The sequence below is a fragment of the Musca vetustissima genome, unplaced genomic scaffold, assembly GCF_032173495.1.
Source record: "Musca vetustissima isolate MV318-11 ecotype Yass unplaced genomic scaffold, APGP_CSIRO_Mvet_v1 utg16843, whole genome shotgun sequence".
NCBI classification, from domain to species: domain Eukaryota; kingdom Metazoa; phylum Arthropoda; class Insecta; order Diptera; family Muscidae; genus Musca; species Musca vetustissima.
The window spans coordinates 27,920-48,296 of NW_026872941.1; the positions used below are offsets into that span (position 1 = coordinate 27,920).

General features: G+C 32.6%; 1 protein-coding gene across 1 annotated transcript in view; it reads left to right on the forward strand.

Moving 5' to 3' along the window:
* The first annotated feature begins 13,796 nt into the window (after positions 1–13,796).
* The window catches only part of LOC133321472 (protein obstructor-E), a 28,528-nt gene continuing 21,947 nt past the window's right edge, over positions 13,797–20,377 (forward strand). The window contains exon 1 of the mRNA XM_061530567.1: positions 13,797–13,979. Coding sequence (XP_061386551.1) covers positions 13,937–13,979 — 43 coding nt within the window. The 5' untranslated portion in view covers positions 13,797–13,936. The remainder of the gene's footprint in view (positions 13,980–20,377) is intronic.

Consider the following 20,377-nt stretch of genomic DNA (forward strand, 5'->3'; position numbering starts at 1 on the left):
AGACTCCCTTCAGCTCGTCTATAAAGACTCCCTTCAGCTCGTCTATAAAGACTCCATTCAGCTCGTCTATAAAGACTCCCTTCAGCTCGTCTATAAAGACTCCCTTCAGCTCGTCTATAAAGACTCCCTTCAGCTCGTCTATAAAGACTCCCTTCAGCTCGTCTATAAAGACTCCCTTCAGCTCGTCTATAAAGACTCCCTTCAGCTCGTCTATAAAGACTCCCTTCAGCTCGTCTATAAAGACTCCCTTCAGCTCGTCTATAAAGACTCCCTTCAGCTCGTCTATAAAGACTCCCTTCAGCTCGTCTATAAAGACTCCCTTCAGCTCGTCTATAAAGACTCCATTCAGCTCGTCTATAAAGACTCCCTTCAGCTCGTCTATAAAGACTCCCTTCAGCTCGTCTATAAAGACTCCCTTAGCTCGTCGCTCTCGCTTCAGCTCGACTATAAATTCTCCTTTTAGTCTGTTAAAACCTTCCCCAGAAAAAATCCCATTCCATATTTTTCATTGATTGGGATCTCATCAAATCCTACCCAAGGTGTATGTTTCTTTTGCCATGACAACATCAACAACATTGGGTTGGGTGTTTATAGTTTCAGTTGTACTACTGCTACGGCAAACAGTATGAAATGAAAATAACTGGCGCAAAGCACGACAAAAAAAATCATCGACAACAACTGGCCAACATCAATTTCTGTTTGTAGACATACTGCTGCTGCTGATGCATTTATTATAAAACAAGTCAAGTAGAGAAAAACAAAAAACTCAGCTCACCAGCTCCCATTAATAGCAGGCAAAGTTAAATTGGAATTCAATACTCTTCCTGCATTCCGAAACCTTGAATCATTTTTTTTAACAGGCTCCAAGTAATTTAATCGCTATGGATTTGCACCTTTTTATATCGCATGGCTTTCGATTACTTTTCAATTTTGATGTTTTTCAATGTACGAGTATGTTGGTATGTTTGTAGGTAGATTTTGTTGTATACTCGTATGTGTTTCATGTTCCAATTATTATCGAATATAAGAACAAATCAGAGGCGGAGTCAAGGACTTTTATGTTGCTGTTGCATGCCATGTTGATCATTATGTAAGTGAAATGTTGTGGTTGTTTTTGGCTGGGAGATTATTTTTGCACTGAATTTTTATGATATTAATTTGATTATTTAATTATGGTTGTCATAAAGCAATTTTCATATTTTGCATTGATTTAATTATTTTTTTTTTAAAATTTCATGTAGAAAATAGGGATTCACTTGGAAGAATAAAACCCGTTATCCTAAAAATAAAATAAAACACAACACACAACATATTAAAAATCTTAAACAAATATTAATATAAAAACCTTTTATCATCAGTCATTAAAAATAAAAACATCTCATATTAGTACTAGTTGAAAACCAGTGAGCGGAGCAGTATAGTCGGACTGGGCCGAACATATGATACTCTACACAACTACCACGGAACTCTAACTTTCTGCAGATCTAGATTCTAAGAATGGGCAGTATTTCGCGATTATTGCACCCTTTTAACCAATTAGAGGTCAATAGCTCCTATTTCTCGCCATGACATCTATTTCGAATTATCATGGGTTACACACTTTTGGGGCTGCACAAAGCTATAATACCCTGACAACATAGTTGTGTAGCGTATAAAAATTATATAAAATCCAGGCTAATGACAAATTATTTAAAAAATAGTTAAAAATATCCAACATCCAGGCTTATGACATTTCCTTTAAAAATAGTTTTAAAAATCCACCCTATTGTTAGCAAATGTTAGACCCTGCAAAAATATCGACTCCTTCAAAAAATATCACTAGTTTAAAAAATATCACTTTTTTAGGTCTTCGAGGTAATATCAAATAATAATAATAAAAATAAACTAATATCAGCACGTCTCCTCTCTGCTCGACTCAAATCAGCTCGGTATCTCTTCTCATATCGCCTACGATGACTCCCTTTAGATTTGCAATAAAGACATTTTTCGTTTGAAAAACTTCCTTCGGATATTTGAAAACTCCCCTCAGGTCTACGAAGACTCCCATCAGCTCGTCTATGAAGCCTCCCTTTAGATCAATAGAGACTCTATTCAGCTCATGTTTTGTTTGGTCCTTCAAAAAATAATTAAAAAATAATCCACGCCAATATTAGGTCCTTCAAATAATAGTTTTAAATAATTCACTTCAGTACTCAAAAAAAAAAAAAATTAACAAAATCCACGTTTATTCCTTGAAAAAACAAACGTATAGTCTTAAAATCTCCCTTCCGCTAAATTCATCTCGCACATAAGGACTCACTTCAGCTCTTATAAGAGACTCCCTTCAGATAATTTAATGTTATCGTCATTGACAAATTAATTTTGAAAACTCCAAGCTTATTTTTGCTCCTTGATTTCGATAATCAAAAAAATCCACGTTTGTTATTGGCCTACGAAAAGATTTGAGCTTATGACAAGTTCCTGAAAGATCCATGCCTATTTTAGATCCTTGAAAAAATCCACGCTAATGTTGAATCCTAGTAAAATGAAAAAAAAAAATCCGTTAAAAAATTTGGTACTTAAAAATAATTTTAAATTTCCTTGGTCCCATGTTTATTATTGGCATACTAAATAAAATTATGGTCCTTTAAAAAATATGTTTTTTTAAGCTCTGAGTTTATGACAACTCCATGGATCCTTCAGGTCCTTGGAAAAATAAAATTGGTCCTTAAAAATAATTAAAAAATCCTCGCTTATATTTGCCTAGGAATAAATATTATGGTCCTTGGATAAATATTATTTTTAAGATCCGAACTTTTGGAAGGTCTCTGACAAATTATTAAAAACCAAGCTAATAGTAGATCGCTAAAAAAATTTTAAAGAGGCTTACACCTACGGCCGTTCCTTAAATTCACACCTTTTGTAAGTCAAACCTTTTATTCTCTGCATTCAAAATTTCTTATATATATTGGGACCTTTATATGCAGACTATGACATTTAAGCCTGCTTATTTTCTGAGAAAGTTAAATACGAAATCACTTTTACCTAGGTTGGGCTTGGAATTTCAAAACCGAAAATTAGATGCGACCTTTGTATGCGGATCCATTAAAAAATAAACATGCATTGAACCGATTCTGGAAAACTGTTTGCATTTTCCAAGAACCCGGAATTTCAAATTACAGACACTTCGGTGGATGAATGTAGCCTTTATATGGGGGCTATGTTAAACACAAAATTATATCGACAAGTGTCTCCTATGATACTATTAACACTATAAGTCCATTGCAACCCTTTTCGGTGGGAAAATGTGGCTAAACCCTTAAAAATACTGAAAATAGGGAGGGACCTTTGTGTGTGTGTTATATCAAAACGTTGTCCTATGTAGATTATTTTCTACAGAGATGGTTTTCACCACCCAAGTACAACCACTTTTATCAACACATTTTCAATGTATGATGACTACGTGACCTCGTAATGCTGAATGCAATTAAATCCTCTAAATTTGTATATCGGGAAACATTTGAAAAGATGTTTCTACCTTCCAAGAACCCGAATTTTCAAGTTCAATTGGATAATGTGGCTAAACCCTTTATTTGGGTGTTTAGGTGTTAAAATTGGGCCTATATGTTCTGCAGAGATGTAAATCACCCTTCGAAAAGCCAAATTATCAAATTACATTTATTTCTGTTGGAATACGACAAGGCCTTAAATATAGCGACTGGACTTATATCGATCATTTTTTGCTTGCCAACATTCTTTTGTGTGGTAGAAGCGGACCAAACTTTTAAAATAAAGAAAGCGGTATCGTTATATGGGAGATATATCAAATCATTGAGCAATATACAACATTTGCAATAAAAATTATTATGCAAAATTTAAAGTTATATATTAAATTAAAATCTAAATCGTGATTTTATCAGACAAACGAATATGGCTGAATAGACATAAAATTATATTCCGATGTAGAATATATATATATAATATAAATTGTTTATATCCCCAACACCCTATTTATACTGAAAACATATACACAAACTTTCTTAATGCATTATAAATATATACATATATATGTATTCCGCCACTGGATTACACCCAATGCCATTGCTTATACACAAATGTATTGATTAATACCGTAGCAAATCAACCTCACCATCATTTCTATCGACTGTAAATGGCCTCTTTTTAGGTCGATCGCAACTAGTCGGGTTGGTCTTTTATTTCTACAAACAATTTCAAATGTACTCTGATTGTGTGCAATGTGAGTGAGTGTTTGCTGAGTAGTTGTTGGTCGATTGAGTGGCTGTTTGGTTGGCTGAATGGCTAGCTGACAATCGCTTGATCTTTCCTAAAGGTTACTACCAACTGACATCTATCGAGCAACAAAAGCACAAAGTTAATGTGACTTCATATGTGTGAGTGTGTCACTTACATTAAAATGTAAACTGTCTGTTTAAAAAAAATATATGCAAAGCAACAGCAGCAGCAGATACAACAACAACGGCCACTTTGTCAAATCATTTATCTTGGCTTCGACTATTTTTTTTTTTTTTTTGTATCTTGTTGACCATCACTTTGAATTGATGTTGTCGTCCATTGATGATGATGACGGTGATGATGTGATGGATGTATGTCTGTATCTCCTCCATTCAAAAGTTCGTTTGCTTCATTTCAACTGTTACTACTACTGCGCACATTTTTTTGTGTGTGTGTCTATTTTGTTTCCATGACGTTTCACATTGTTGCAGGCCGGCCCAGCTTCCAGCTTTTTTTAGTTTTTAGTTGCAACCATTCAAGTGTCATTAATTTTAATGAACGATCATTTGCCATTGCCAGCTTTGCAATTTCATTTCTCCTCGCTGGTGCTGCCGTTGTTGTTGTTGTTGTTTGCAACGCTATTTCGCTTTGTCTGCAATTGTTGTGCAATTATGAAAGATTATGGCGTAGTGGTTGGTGATTGCTCGCTTGATTGTTATACACACTATAGATACATATTTATTGTCTATTGATGAGGATTACTAGTGACTTTTTTCTGTTATTTTATCATGCTGTTGTCACTATGTCACATTTCGAGTTTGTTTTTTATTTGCAATGATTTTACATTGATTTGCTATAAATCACGGCAATCGATTTTTTGTGTAATGCAGAAATTATGATTACCGACAAATTGCAAATTACTTTGGAGATTTATGAAGAAATTTTATTTATTTTTTTGTAATTCCTTTGAACTTCAATTCAGGTTGTTGATCTGTGTATAAGTTTATTTATTAATATTATTTTTATGATGAAGAAAATGTTACTATAATTTGCTTTATTCAAAATGTTAACTACTCAGCCAATTCACCTAAATTCTATATTGCTCCAAGGGATTGAAATACCTTTAATGATAATATATATAATGTGATCTTCATGACATGAAATTTAGTCTTCTAAAAATGGGGGCATGTTAATAATACCGGTCAAAGTAAACAAAATAATCTCTTGTAGTCGACCTTTAGTTTGTTATTAGGGTCCCAGTGTATCCAAATTTTTATATTAAATTTGCCCTGGACATACCCTTTTTTGTGTTGAGAAAATTATAAAATGTTAATTTCATTATAGAGCATATTTTCCCAATAATTTACCGAAATATAAAAAAACTCATAATTTTCGAATTCATAATTATACCCTACACAACTATGTTGACAGGGTATTATAGCTTTGTGCAGCCCCAAGAGTTTGTAACGCCGCGAAATATCGGTCCTAGACCCACCTTTAAGTATACCGATCGTAATATCTCGACTAGCTGAATCGATCTAGACATGTGTGTCCGTCCGTCCGTCTGTCCATTATAATTTGTAAACACGATACCGGCCACAGTTATGGACCAATCTTCACGAAATTTTGCATGTAAGATGGGTTTTGGCCAATGAAGGCCCCTATTGTTGTTGGTAAAGATCAGTTAATATTTAAGGGATTGAAATGGATCAAAAACATTATTTTTGTCCGATTTTTTGGTCGCTCCAAAGCCGCAATTATGGTCCAAACATTGCGAAATTTTACATGGAGAAGGAGATCGGGCCAAAGAATAAGCATTCCAGTTTTGATAAAGATCGGCCAATATTTAGCGAGTCAAATGGACCCTTACTTTTGTGTGTAAAATTACAAAATTTGTATTCTATTGCGTATATATTTACTCCTGAAGCACATAGTCCCGAGAAGTTGATAGTATATCCAAGAGGAGTGCTTGACCTTTAATCTGATACCAATTATATTGTCGTGTGTTCTCGGATGTGGGAGTTACACTTAATTATGTGCAAGTGCTTACGTATTCAGATATTATTTAGTAACCCATTACCACACTAGAGGACGGAAATATAGCGCTGATCGCTTTTGAATTTTTGCATGAGGTTCCAATTATGGTCAAGGACAGCGCCTATAATATTCCGTGATAATCAGATTATAATATTGGGATGAAGTGGACCGAAAACTTAATTTTGTGTGTTTTGTGAGTCGATGCGAAAAATAGGCCGAACATCACAACACAACCCAAGGTGAAGGAATCTCGACAATTAAATAGAAGGGCTGTACTGAATATGAATAGTAATATTCGGAAAATATGTCAGTGTAAGGAATAGGTGCTGTTGACCTCTAATCGGGCCAGATTGAGCAAATATCACGAAATATTGCCCAGGCTCAGAATAAACATCCGCAAAAAGTTAGAGTTCCGTGTTAGTTGTGTAGGATATCGTATTGTCGGCCCCGTCCGACTATACTGCTCCGCTCACTGGTTAATCAATCTGTGCCTCAGATAATTATATCCTTATTGCTATGTACAATATTTAAATCAAATATGGAGTTTTAAAATATGCACCATTTTCCGACAAGTAAAATAAGCTGTGGACCGATAAATTTAATTTTCGAAAAATTCTGCAGTTGTCAAGCCTTTTTATACCCTCAGCCTTATCAAAGTGTATATACCCCCATTAGCATATACACTTTGATACAGTGAAATTGTGCCTCATGGAAATATTGGTTTTAGACCCCATGTTGCTTTGGACCAAATCCGTTTCAGACAATTTGGAGTCGACTTACAAATGTCCCTTCGTCTGTCTGTCTGACCGTCTGGTGCGCACGATAACTCTCGAACGGAGCAACATTGCATATCGTAATATTACTCCCAAACTTAGTTTAAGTTCAAAGAAGGGGAATATCGGTCCATTCCATCTGAAAATTGTCAAAATTGTCCTAAACATTAATTTTATAATATCATGCGAACAGACTATCCGATTTAAACCGATGTTTGTACAACCTATTATCCTTACTAAATCTAGATCAGGTCTCAATATGCCACCCAAAAGTCGTTAAGTTCGACAGGGCCGAACTTTTTATATTTTATGTAAATTCAAAATACCATATTACTGCCAATATACCGTACTTTGAAAAGAGAACGTTTTGTAATATTTTGTACCTAATGCTAAAAATTCCCAAAATATCGAATATTTCGGGATACCACTACATGTGGGCTATACCAAAACGATGACCGATATTTTCCATTTTTAATACCAAACATCCTAGAAGTAAAAGCAATGTATGCGTAAAATGTCAAAGCTCTATCTTTAATATTACGATCTCTATAGTGATTTCAACAGACGGAGGGGCAGACAGACGGACATTCATAAATAGAAGCTGGATTTTATTCTGATTAACGGATATAACTACTTTATTCGTTTCTGGTAAATATTTCGAGGTATTGCTATCAGAATGACTAATTTAATCTACACTCCACCTTATGGTGGATGTTAAAAAAAAAATCCTGGTTTAGGGATGATTTTTGAAAATAAAGGTTCTGCATCCATGCTACTCACATTCCTCGCACAACAGGCGGTCTTACAGATGCCTCATTCTGCAGACCTATGCTATGAAATTTGGCACAGCCCAATTTTGCAAATCGAAACCTGAAATACGTGTTATTAATTTTGTTGAATTTTGTGTAAATTAAGATATAGCAACTATATAAATTGTCAACCGATTTCATGTAAATATAACATAAATATGATATTTGGTTAATTTTTGTCGGAAGTTAATAATCTCAGTTCATACCAGTAAAGTTTCAAACATTGTTTAATATGTTTCAAAACATATCGGTTAATTTTTTTATACTTTCCTTACCGGTTCTCAATTTTATTTTCTACCAAATTTGTAACAACCAACGATAACTAATTTTTCTATATATATATTTTTTTCAAACACTTTTCGAAGTCATTAATATGGAAGAAATTGATATCACTTACAAAGTAAATTTTTGTAAATAAACAACAAAACAATTTCAATTATCCAAAAATAATTATAAACTATTTTTAACATATTTTAAGCGTTCAATAATATTATTTCATTATTTTTATTTCGCATGCATATTTTCATTATTGTATTTCCTTTTTTGTGTTTCGTTGCGCAAAGCTTCTCCTGTAAACAAATGGGAAACTATATTTCCTACTCAACGTTTTAATAATAAAAAAACTCCATAAAGAATGAAATAAAAATAAAAAATCGACAGTCAAATTAATAACACAAGTTTTTTCTATCATTCCCTCCTTTTTCCCAAAAAAAAAAAAAAAAAAAAAACGAAAACAATAACAACAAGGCACAACACAAACATAAAATATGAAATATTCAATATTTATGTCCAACGGCGATAATTTTTGCTCTACAAAATACAAAAAAAAATGGACGTAAATATTTATTGAAAAGTTATGAAAAAATAGACAGCGCCACTTTTGCAATAACAGAATAACATTTGCATTCGTATATACAAATAGCGATGTAGAGTACAGCTATTGCAAAAAAAAATCGAAAAACAAAACAACTTTGGACTTACAAATATTATGTAGTTCACCCCATAAATCTATTGTCATCACAACGAAGGTAGTTGGTTGGCAAAATGAAAATATTCGAAAGAAAAACAAAACTAAAATAAAAACAACGGAATGAAAATCAAATGCCAAGAAAAACAAAACAAAAATATCAATTTGTATAACCCCTCTCCAGATGAATGAAATTCAGGTGGTGTGGTGTTTGGTGTAAATACCGCTAATACTCCAAACCACCAGCCAGCCAGCGAGCCAACCAGCCCAGACATCATCGATTTTAAAGTTTATAAAACAAATACCACAAGAAATCAAACTGATTAATAATAGTAATAGTAATTCGTTTTATTTACTTTACACTAAAAATTGTACAAATGTATTGACGGACGGACAGACGAAAATTTGTTGTAGTTGTCGTAAACGCCGACACACAGCGACCGCAACGTCAGCGCAAACACTGACAACAACGTCGACTGAATGTTTTATGACGCATGCGCAACATGCATACAAAAATCTATAGACAAGAAACAACCAGAAACTTGGTGAAAAAATACAAAAAAAAAAGGAAAATTGAAGCGAAAATAAACAACAACAACAAGCATACTATAACGAGAGCCAAAGGCTTGTAACCAGGGATGGTCCTTGTGACGAATTATTAGGTTTTCGACTGTCAAAAAGGTGCAAACGTTGAAAACGACATATACCTGTATAAAATATAATAAATGTAGTAAACGTCATTTATTTCAATATTATCAGCATATACATTTATTTTCATGAATATATTTTTATTGGACATATATCTGACTATTCCTTAGTAGAACTGATAAAAATTTTTAAATTTTTTTGAGAAGAAAATTTTGAAATTTTATATTAATTTGAGTAAAGAATGCGTAATTTCCAAATTGATTAATGGAAATAGCTATTTTGTCAAAAACCTAATGGATTTGGCCACGTTTCTGACTACAATGCCATTTACGTGCCATCTCTGCTTGTAACCAGCCAAACAGCGAACATTGGCCACAACTACAATGTTGTTGTGTACAATAGCTAAATGTAAAAAAAAACAAAAGAATAATTATTGTTGTTTGTGTGTTCAGGCCATGTTTCAGTGTTGACAGTTTGTACCTTATGGATACAATTAGGTTTTTAGAGACGTGCGTCGATACAAAAGAACAGATCTAACGAAAATAAATTAAACAGATCTACCGAAATAAATTAAATAAATTGACCATCACTCAGATCCCATTCGCAACTTCAAGCAATAGAATGACTGTTTAAAAAGTCAAGTGGAAATTTCAAAACAATTATTTCAGTATAAGTTGGTTTTATGAAGGAACGAAAGCAATTCACAAAAATATTAAACGTAGTTTTCCCGATAGTCATACATATCGATGAGGTTACTAGAAAACTATTAATAAAATTACTTTAAAATTTTTATATACTTTGCTATCCGATATAAACAAAAAAATAGCTAGGTATAAATTAATATATACTCCTATTAATTCAGTCATTCGGTTTGCAATACCTCGAAATATTTACTGCGGTTTACGTTTTGGTATTGCTGTTTGGTATAATAGGTTCTTGGAGCAGACATACATACATATGGCAATATTGCCAATTTTTAAAGCATATATGAAACAAGTGAATAGTTTTGGGTTAATTGATCTGTCGTTGCAAATTTTTCATGATATTGACTTCCAAACTTTATTTGGGTTGAAGCTGTATCTACTTTAATGTAAATAATGTCTAAAACAGGTTGAGGCGAACCAATTATTTTATGTTCTCTATCGATTTTTGACTAAGCCAGTCATTTCACGGTCTTCGTGTCAAAGTAAAACTAGAAGCCAACAAAATGGGGACTACGTTTCTTTTATATCATTTTTCAAAATTAGAACTGCATCTAACTGTAAATGATGCTAACATTTTGAAGCTCGATTTTGCGTGTTTTTTTTTTAATTTCACTTCTAGCTTTAATACGCAAACATGAATGTGGCATAAAATGTTTTGAAAATATCGCTGATTTAATTGCATTTTCTATTGATAATATCCGTTTCAACAAATGACCCTATACGGATTTTGAACTATTGCGAAAATATAACTTTAAAAACTTCCTGCTGAAAACCGAGTCCCTCATTGTTGCTGTTTTCCCAATATGGCAATAATATATCTTCCAAGGCTTGAATGTACTCCATTGAATTCATCCGACAACTAGGAAATGTCAAAGCAAGCTTTCCGTCGCTATAAAATACTCCTAAGACCATTATAGAACCGCCACCGAAATTTCGTTTTAAGAAATATCGTGAAAAAAGTTATTTTTATAATTTAGTGAATTATTTTAGGATAGCCGCCGTATATAAGTACCTTTTAATCGTTGGTATGTTGAAACTCCTATCCAAGTTTTCCAATATCCAATCTATTAATATATATCAGTTTTCAAAAACCAGGAAATTTAATAAGAATAGGGTAGGGTTCTTCTATATACCAAAAAAGTGTGTTATTTTTATATGAGGTCTAGGTTTAAACATGAGTTTAACTTGATCATTTCCTGCATATATGTATGTCAGTCTTCAACACCCTGGAATATTTCAAGGCTTTGAAATTCACCACCTTTTATCCTTCGAATGTCTTATATACCTACATCTGAGAGACCAGTGACTTATTCTGAATAAAATAATTAGTTTCGGATTACGGTAGAGGATATAAAGAAGGCGCATAAATTCTCCACCATAAGGTGGACAAAATAATTTATTTTTGAAGTCTACTCCAGGATCGGTCAAAAAATTATAGAGTAACTTCGGGTAATGTGGACCACCATTGCGATATTTTGAAGATCCTGGCTTCATTATTCAACCCAAGCAGCTGTAATTTCGCATATCGAATTTTCAGAGGATAGAATTTCTCCTCGCATATTAAATGCGCCCAATCAATAATTTTCTTAGTTATGGGGGTGGTCCACATTAGACGCATAGCCCACATTACCCGAAGTTACTCTATAGGATTCAGTTTTGGCTAATAATAGAGCTTAAATAATGATCATAATTGTATGTATTTATACAGTCAGCCTTATGGCTGATTCGATTAACAAATGTCGTCTGTCTGCCTGGCTGGCTGGTGCGCACGATAACTCTCGAATGGATTAACCGAGTCAATCCAAACATTGAACATAGTAATATTTTTTCAAACTTAGTTTAAGTTCGAAGATGGGGAATATCTGTCCAATCATTTTGGTACCTCCCCCGCAAAATGGTAAAAATGTTGCTGAAAATTGATTTAATAACATAATATAATAAACAAAACTTTGCACAAAATTTTATCTTTACCAATCCTAGATCCTGTCCGAATATGGGACTCATTGGTCTACTCCTTCCTGTACCTCCCACACAAAGGGTCAACATTTTCTGTTTTTATAAATTCAGTATTAAGCGAATGGAATTCCGATTTGACCAAACCTTTGCACATCGTAATATTTTTACCAATCCTAGATCCCGTCCGAAGATAGTAACCATTGGTCCACTTCTTCTTGTACCTCCGCACAAAGGGTCAATGTTTTTGACCACAAAATTGTTAAAATTGTGCTGAAATGATTTTTCTAATATTAGACGAACAGAGTATCCGATTCAAACCAAACTTTGCACACCCGAATATTTTAACTATGACTGTATTATGTTGAAAGATGGGACTTATGGGCATACTCCCACAAAGGGTAAACATTTGTAAAACATGCGAACAAAATTTCCAATTTCATCGAAACTTTGAATATTGTAATATGTTTAAATTACCTAGATTATGTCCGAAGATGGGACCGGCCGGTCTGCTACGTTTGTCATATCCTCACATTGTCATTTTTTTTTAATTTCGTAATCCAATATCAAGTGAATTAAATGTCCTATTTGATCCAAACTTTTTTACACATCGTAATATTCCTTCCAAACGGCGATCCTTCTGGTACCCCCTGTCGGAATATCTGATTTGATACAAAATTCACACAATGTTATACTCTTTACAAAGCTGTCGTCCCACTCCGTCTGCAATTGTCAATTATATATTATATATCATAAAGCGAATGGAGTATTCGAATTTTACAAATCATATTATTTTTAACAAACGCTATCAGCATACAACGTCTGGTACTACTTCCATAAGATGCCAAAATTTTAAATCAAATTTAAATTTCATATGAAGGGGATTGAGTATCTGATTTGGAACAAACATTATTCAATATTTTAAATAAACATCATGGTAATATTTGTATCAAATATATATTTGTGTATGTTCATCAATAGTCATCTTTTGGTAATCTCACACAAAGAAACCATATTTCGAAAAATTGCGAATCTCGTAAAAACCCTGATTATTATATCTCAAAACGTACCAACATATTAATTTTACCAACCCTGACAAAGTTGGCATGACTAAGAGTTGTTGCTGTTTCTTGAATTGAGTAGTTACTCGTTTGTTTTGAGTAAAGCCATCAAAAAGCTTGACACTTAACGTTTTAAGCTATGCATAATCTCAGAGTCTAATATACGTTTTAGTTAAATGCATGAGCATGCTTAGCCATACAAAATTTTGTTTCTCTTCTTTTTCCAGAGTACAATTTTCTTTAGCCATTGGTTCAATGGTTGGTGAATTTTTCTTTTGTGTTGACTTTCGTATTTTCATTGCGTTTTTTTCTTCGTTTTCATTGTAATGCGCTCTTTTCTTTTCCATTGTGTTGTCTTTAACGAAAACTATTTTTGCTGCTGCTTCGTTGGCTGGCTAGCTGATGTTTGCTGCTGCCTTAACCAACTAAGCATTTGTTGTTGTTTTTGCTTTGTTGGCCTACACCAACAACTAGCCCATGTGCCGTGTACTCAAACCGAAAAAAATAATCACAATTCAACGCAAGCGACATTTTTTCCAATAGCTCATGCACGCGTGCGCACATTCGCAGCGGTATAAAAAGCGAATGTAAGACCGCCAATCACACACAGTCGGTTCAAGTATTTCGTTGTCTCAGGTAACTCCAGACACACACAAATTGTTCGCAGCGTCTGTACAGAGATTACGGAGGAGTTTTTTTGTTTGTTAATATCAAAGAAAATCAAATAAAAAACAAAACACACTCACACAAAATGAAGAAGTTTATGATTGTATTTGTTGCACTCTTTGGAGCCGGTATGTATTTAAATAATCAAGAAAAAAAGAAAAAAACATTGTATAGAAAAAATGCAAAAAATGGACAAGAAATTTCAAAGAAATTCCACGATGATTAAACCAGCGAAGTGCCATGAAAAAAAATGAAATACCAAACAACTTAAAAGGATAAAAATGTCTTAAAACAAATAAGCTCACAAAAGTGTTGTCTAAAAATACCAAAACAACAATATTAAGTGAGACTATAAAGTTAAAAAAAAAATTCCACAATGAAATAAGAAACAATAACAATTAAAGTGGCTAATTTTGAAGAAGTAATAAAATCAACGTTATGGATTTTAAATTTTGTGACATTCGCAATAAAAATTCCATTAAGGATAAACAAATTTTAAAAAGTGGATATTCAACGGAAATAACCCGTCAGTGGTGGCAGTTGTATAAATGTTAAAGTGTAAAAACAAATATTTTCATTTGTGGTTCCCTGCCTCCTAATTTACAACTTTCTTCAAATATTTCTTATAGTCGTAGTGCATAGACTTTGTAATTTTCTCGTTTCCTGTTAAAGCTGATCCTGTTAACAGTGATTCCAAAAAAAAAAAAATATATAATAAAACTGAAGGATATTTTTCTGATCATTTATAAGGATTTCGAAATAAATTTTAATTAATTTTTTTGACATAAGTTTACTTAACGTACATTTTTGTTACTGTCATGTTGTTAACATTGTGTTGCCAGTATGTTGTTAACATAAGGAAAATTTTGCATTTGACAAAAGGATTCAACTTTGAATTAAATTCACAAGCCATGTAAAGCCAATACATCATTTCCATTAACAGTGTGCCAAAATTTGCCAAAGATTTTCTATATATTTTTAAATATAATAAAGATTTCACGGATTTCCTGCTATTCACATGGAGAAACTCTTCAAATAAAGCCTCATGACAATTAAAAAAATAATAATAAATAAATATAAAAAATCAATTCAGAATTGTTCCAAATACAATTATCCTTAGTTCAAAAGTCTGAGAAATACCCAATTAGTTCCCATTTAACATTTAATGAAGTCAACTGTAAATTACAATTAGTTTTCTATGTTTACATTTTATTCAAGGCATCACATTTTTTACCAGTTGTCCTGTAAAAAATCTAAATTTTTGGAAAACTTAATTAAGTGTGTAACATTACATTTAGTTTTCTGTTATTAACATTGTGTCAACAGAGTTATTAATCATATTTTCTAGTAAATGTTAAAACTCTCTGAAGATTAAAACTCCACGATCGACTGAAAATTATGTTTCGGAGGATATACAATTGTTTAACAGTATTAACATAATAAAATACTGTTATTTCTTAACACACTGTTAAAATGTAATGTTATTAACATAAAGTCTACAGAATGTTTACATAATTCCAAATTAAATATGAAATATATTATAGAACGTCTTTTGATATATATTTCCCCGAAATTTGCGAGATGTTCTATAAAAGGCTTAGGATCCTCCCATAATATTTATACTTTTCAGTAGCTTTTTTAAATTCAATTAACCTCAATTCTGATCTCTAAAGAACTTTTCAATTCCGATTAGATCTTCTTCTATGCCTATGTATACCTTTTGGTAGTCCACATAACTAATTGCAGAAGTCGACATTGCCTGTTCGAACCCTAATAGAATGTATAAATTCTTACATCTTCGGAATTTTACAGAGCCTCCCACCTCTACAGAGCCCGGTAATCAATAATCCGACCTCTATAAATATATCCAATATTTATTTGGGTATATAAACGAATAATCAGATATTATTCGAACCCCACATGAGCTTCACTTTACCTGATATGATCTTTATTTGGAGCTTCATTGCCTATTCCGATCTCAGATCTTCTCAATACCAATTTTTCGGTCATTTCTTTTAGATCTTCAATAATTATTTGAGTATATCGATTACTTAAATACTATTCGGATCTTTATTGAGCTCCTTAATACCTTTCCGAACTCTATGCACCCCCGGATTCAGAGATCCAATACCCAGTAATTATTATAACATCACATTAAATGTTATCAACATATTGTTAACAGTCTAATAACATAGACATGTTTTGTTGTGTTATTTATCTAGGATCTATACGACATAAAACTTCGAAGTTCAAAATATATTTCTTTATAAAAAAAATAATATTTTTTTTCTTTCTAAGACTCTACCGCTCGTTCTCATTTCTCTCTTAGAGAATAAGACTTTATATTCCGGCATTATTTGTCGTTATCATCCATTTACAGAACTCATAATCCATTGAATCTCCCCTATAGAATCTTCTGGTTCTGTTTAAAGGTGATAGATAGGCTGGTACAAGAATGGCGCCCAACGTAGGGCCGATTCTTTTAACAGCCGGTGTTTAGAATATGTTTATGTTCATTAGTCACAACGTTTATCCAGCGAGCTTTATCCGCTCTAAACGCCTGCATATCGCCAAAGCCAACCTATGAACCAAAATAAAGCTCTTCTAAACACCGGTTGGTACATCGTGTCCCTAAAATTATTTAAATCGTACTTCTGTGGCAATGTCCTTTGTGGACATTTTTGTTAAATCTCCTTGAGGCCCCTTATAGCTTCCAATCTCATTTTCGCGGTCCATAAATAAATTCCCTTTCAATTTCAATGCAATTTATCTGCAATCCCTTTCATTTTCATCAATCACATAATGACGCTTTGAATGTGTGTCTGTGTGTGCGTGTATTAACTTTTACTTTACATAATTGCACAGTATTTGCATTCAAAAGCCCTTCTTAGATAAACAAATAAATAAAATGGAAGAGAAACGACAATGACGACAACAACAATAACAACAACAACGTTGACTTGAGTAATTGATGTTATTAACTTCAATCCATAACAAATCAGTTTGCCAAAAAACCAACCTACATACATATATAGATAGCAACAAAACTGTAAATGCAGTGAAGGCAAAACATATTGTTGTTGCTGCTGTTGTTATTGCCGTTTGTCTCCTCATTGCAAGAAATCTATACACAGCTATAACGAAAAACGAGAAAAACAAACTTCAATCACTTTTGCCACATTCAATTTCTTAGTCAACAACATCAACGAAAAATCAAAAAAAAAAAAATTGTTGATGTAAATGGTAGAGTTGAGAAGAGGAAGGGAGGGAGGGAATAGTGCTATTACAGCATTCTGCAACAGAGCCAGAGATTGGTTGGATGGTATTGGTAACATGACTGGCTGGAATGACTGTCTGTAAAACCTCACCGTCTCAAAACCAGTGCATTTTGCATGTTAAGTAGATGGCAAAAAACAAATACGGTTTAAATATAAAACAAACAACAACAGCAACGAAAATAATAGACCAACAACAACACCAAGAAGACTTTTTTTGTTGATGAAAAAAGTCAAAGCGGCGTAACTAATGTTATACGAATTCGTAATTTCTACATTACACGCCTTAAAAAAATGTTTATCTAAAAATGTTGATATTTTGCAATAATAGTTTTAACGGCAACTGCTGTGTGCTGCACCAGCAAGTTTTTGGTGGATTATGAGATTTTGTTTTTCGATGTTGTTTTCAAAAACAAAAATAGCATTTTAAATAAAAGGAATTTGAAATTAAAAAATTGTTGATATTTAATGGTGATGAAAACAAAACTTTAATGAACCCTAAAATGTTGTTGCCCTCTTTGATATAATAATGGCAATGATGATGATGGCTAATAATCTTCTTATGACATTTTGAAGTATTTTTTTTATTTATTTATTTTTTTGTTTACTTCATCATTAATTTTCTGCATTTCCATTGCAATTAGTGGTTGATTTAGTGGTTTTCTGTTATTTTTTGTAAATTTATCAATAACCATGGTTTTCGTTATGACATTTTTTGCCTTATTTCTTATAAGGTAAGAAAAACACATACATACTTACATAGTGCCACAAAACTGGGTTAGTTGTTGTTGCTGTTATAATAGTTTATTTTGTTTATGGATTGCATGATCATTTCCAGAAAAGCCTTATAAGTTATTAACGTAATGATGATGCCTCATATAGGTTTCGTTTGCAGAGGCACTAAAAATCGAAAAAAAAACACACGAGATAACTTGTTTGTAACACTGGCAGACAAAAGTGAGGGTAAGAGAAGGAAATGTTACTTAATGTTTTTTTAGAAATTTGGAAATTTGTGTGTCGTGATTGTTTATTTGTTATAGAAGATCTGCAAGCAGATCAGACTCTCTATAACTCCCTATAAAATAATACATTTAAAAGATTATCTACCTATTGAATAAATAATAAATTCATAGAGCTTCTTTCTGCAAAATCTAAAAAAAAGACTTCACATTGTACAATACAAGAAGATCTATTAAAATATTCTTCTATAGGAACTAGAAGAATTTCCTCTAGGTCTCATTATATAGAAGTTTTCTGAAAATGCATTCACATAAAGAAGGCCTCTTCAAAAGCGCCTACACATAGAAGATCCACAGAACAAATTCCAATAACGGATTATCCATATATATATATATATATATAGAATTTATTAATGGCCCTCTATATATTTAAGATCTGCAGAATTATTTTTCTGTATATAAAAATCTTATAAAAAATCTTCTATCTATAAAAAAAAATCTATAAAAAGTATTTTCCCTATAGAATACATAGAGAATAACTTCGGTCTGTAGAAGATCTCCTTGTATATAGAAAGTGTTCTTGTTACAGATGACATATAAAAGGTATCTCTTTATTACGAAGTTTTATAGCGGGTCTTTTACACACAGATGTCATATAAAAGATATTCTATCTCTAGATGATATGTGAATGGGTTTCCACCTTACATATTTCTTTTGTGTATAGAGGACCTGTGAACTGTATTTTATGTGCAAAAAACATGAAAAATATTTCACTTTTTCTATGGAATAACTCCATAAATCCTTTTTGTCATTTTTCCCATAAAAGATCTACAGAAGACCTGCATTATTCTGAAAGTCTGAAGAAAATAATTCATCTGCTAAAATTCACAAAACTTGTTCACCTCTGAATCAGAGCGTGGTTTACCTTCGTTTTCCTTCACTTTCATATAAATGTTAATCCCCTTCTAAACATTTTACCCCCGATTCTGGGGGTGATCGCCTTCCCTTGTATCAACAGAATCAGAATCCACTTATTATCTATATCTAATGCACCTCCAAATGAGGGCGTGGTTTACCTTAACATCTCAATCCAGCCTAAATTCCATACCATTCAAAATTGATGTCTACAGAGTAATTTTCAAATCTAGAAGGTATAAAGAAAATCACTAACTAGTGCACCTCCAAATGAGGGTGTTGTATACCTTCACATCTCAATTTTGAGCCCAAATTGCATTCTATTAATTTCCCTTCCAATTCTGAACGTGATTTATCCCATTCCAGCCTAAATTCCATTCAATCCATCTCACCTTAAATTCTGGGCGTGTCTTACCTTCATATTCACATTTTAATCTAAAAAAATAAATTCCTTGATATTGACAAAGGTCGATATGTATAGCAACGTGTTTTAAATGATATTTAAATGTCATTTAACCTTGATCTCTTTTGTGTGTTTGACGTTGTTGTAATACAACAACATCAATATTTTATGCTCTCCCAAATGGCATCAAGTTTATGACGTACACGGCTAATACAGGCGCAATTTGCATAACAACTTTTCAAATTGTTATACATTTAAAATGTTTTACATATAAATATTGAGTCTCGAGTAAAAGGTCAAGTTAAAATAGCATTCAATATTCATATATGAAAAAAAATATTGGCATATTAAAATTTAAATGGCGCTAAGGGGAGGTAAAATACTTGAGACCAGAGACAAAAAAGCTCGGAATTTATATACAAATGTTTAAAAAAATTATCGAGAAACTAAATATGGTCTTGAAATAAATTCTATTTTAATTCGTTTAACTACTGGATTGGCTAATAAACTATTTTCATTTTAAAAATCGTATAGGAACCCCTTTTAGTTAATTTATGACATTTATTTCTTTCCACTGTCTCCAATACCAATTATTTTTTCTTTATAAAAATAAACAACAACTTAAAAATAACTATGCCTTATTGCAAATCTGAGAAACCAAACCTGATACTCTTTTTCACACCCGCTCTAACCTTCTATGCCATCATTTAATTAACACACTTAATTCAATACAAATACACACACAGATACAGCCAAGTTTTTCATAGTTTATTTTCGTTAGAATGTTACCCAACAGGAAATCAATGCAAAACTAACAATCTTGGTAAATGCCAAGATGTCATGCCAAGCCATACCATACCGTTAATAAGTCTCGGTCTGGTGCATAGTTTTTCTCTATATTTGCAATTGCACAAAATATATGTATGTAGTAGCTGATTAGTAGTGCTCCATTCAATGTCAACTGGTTTTTTTGT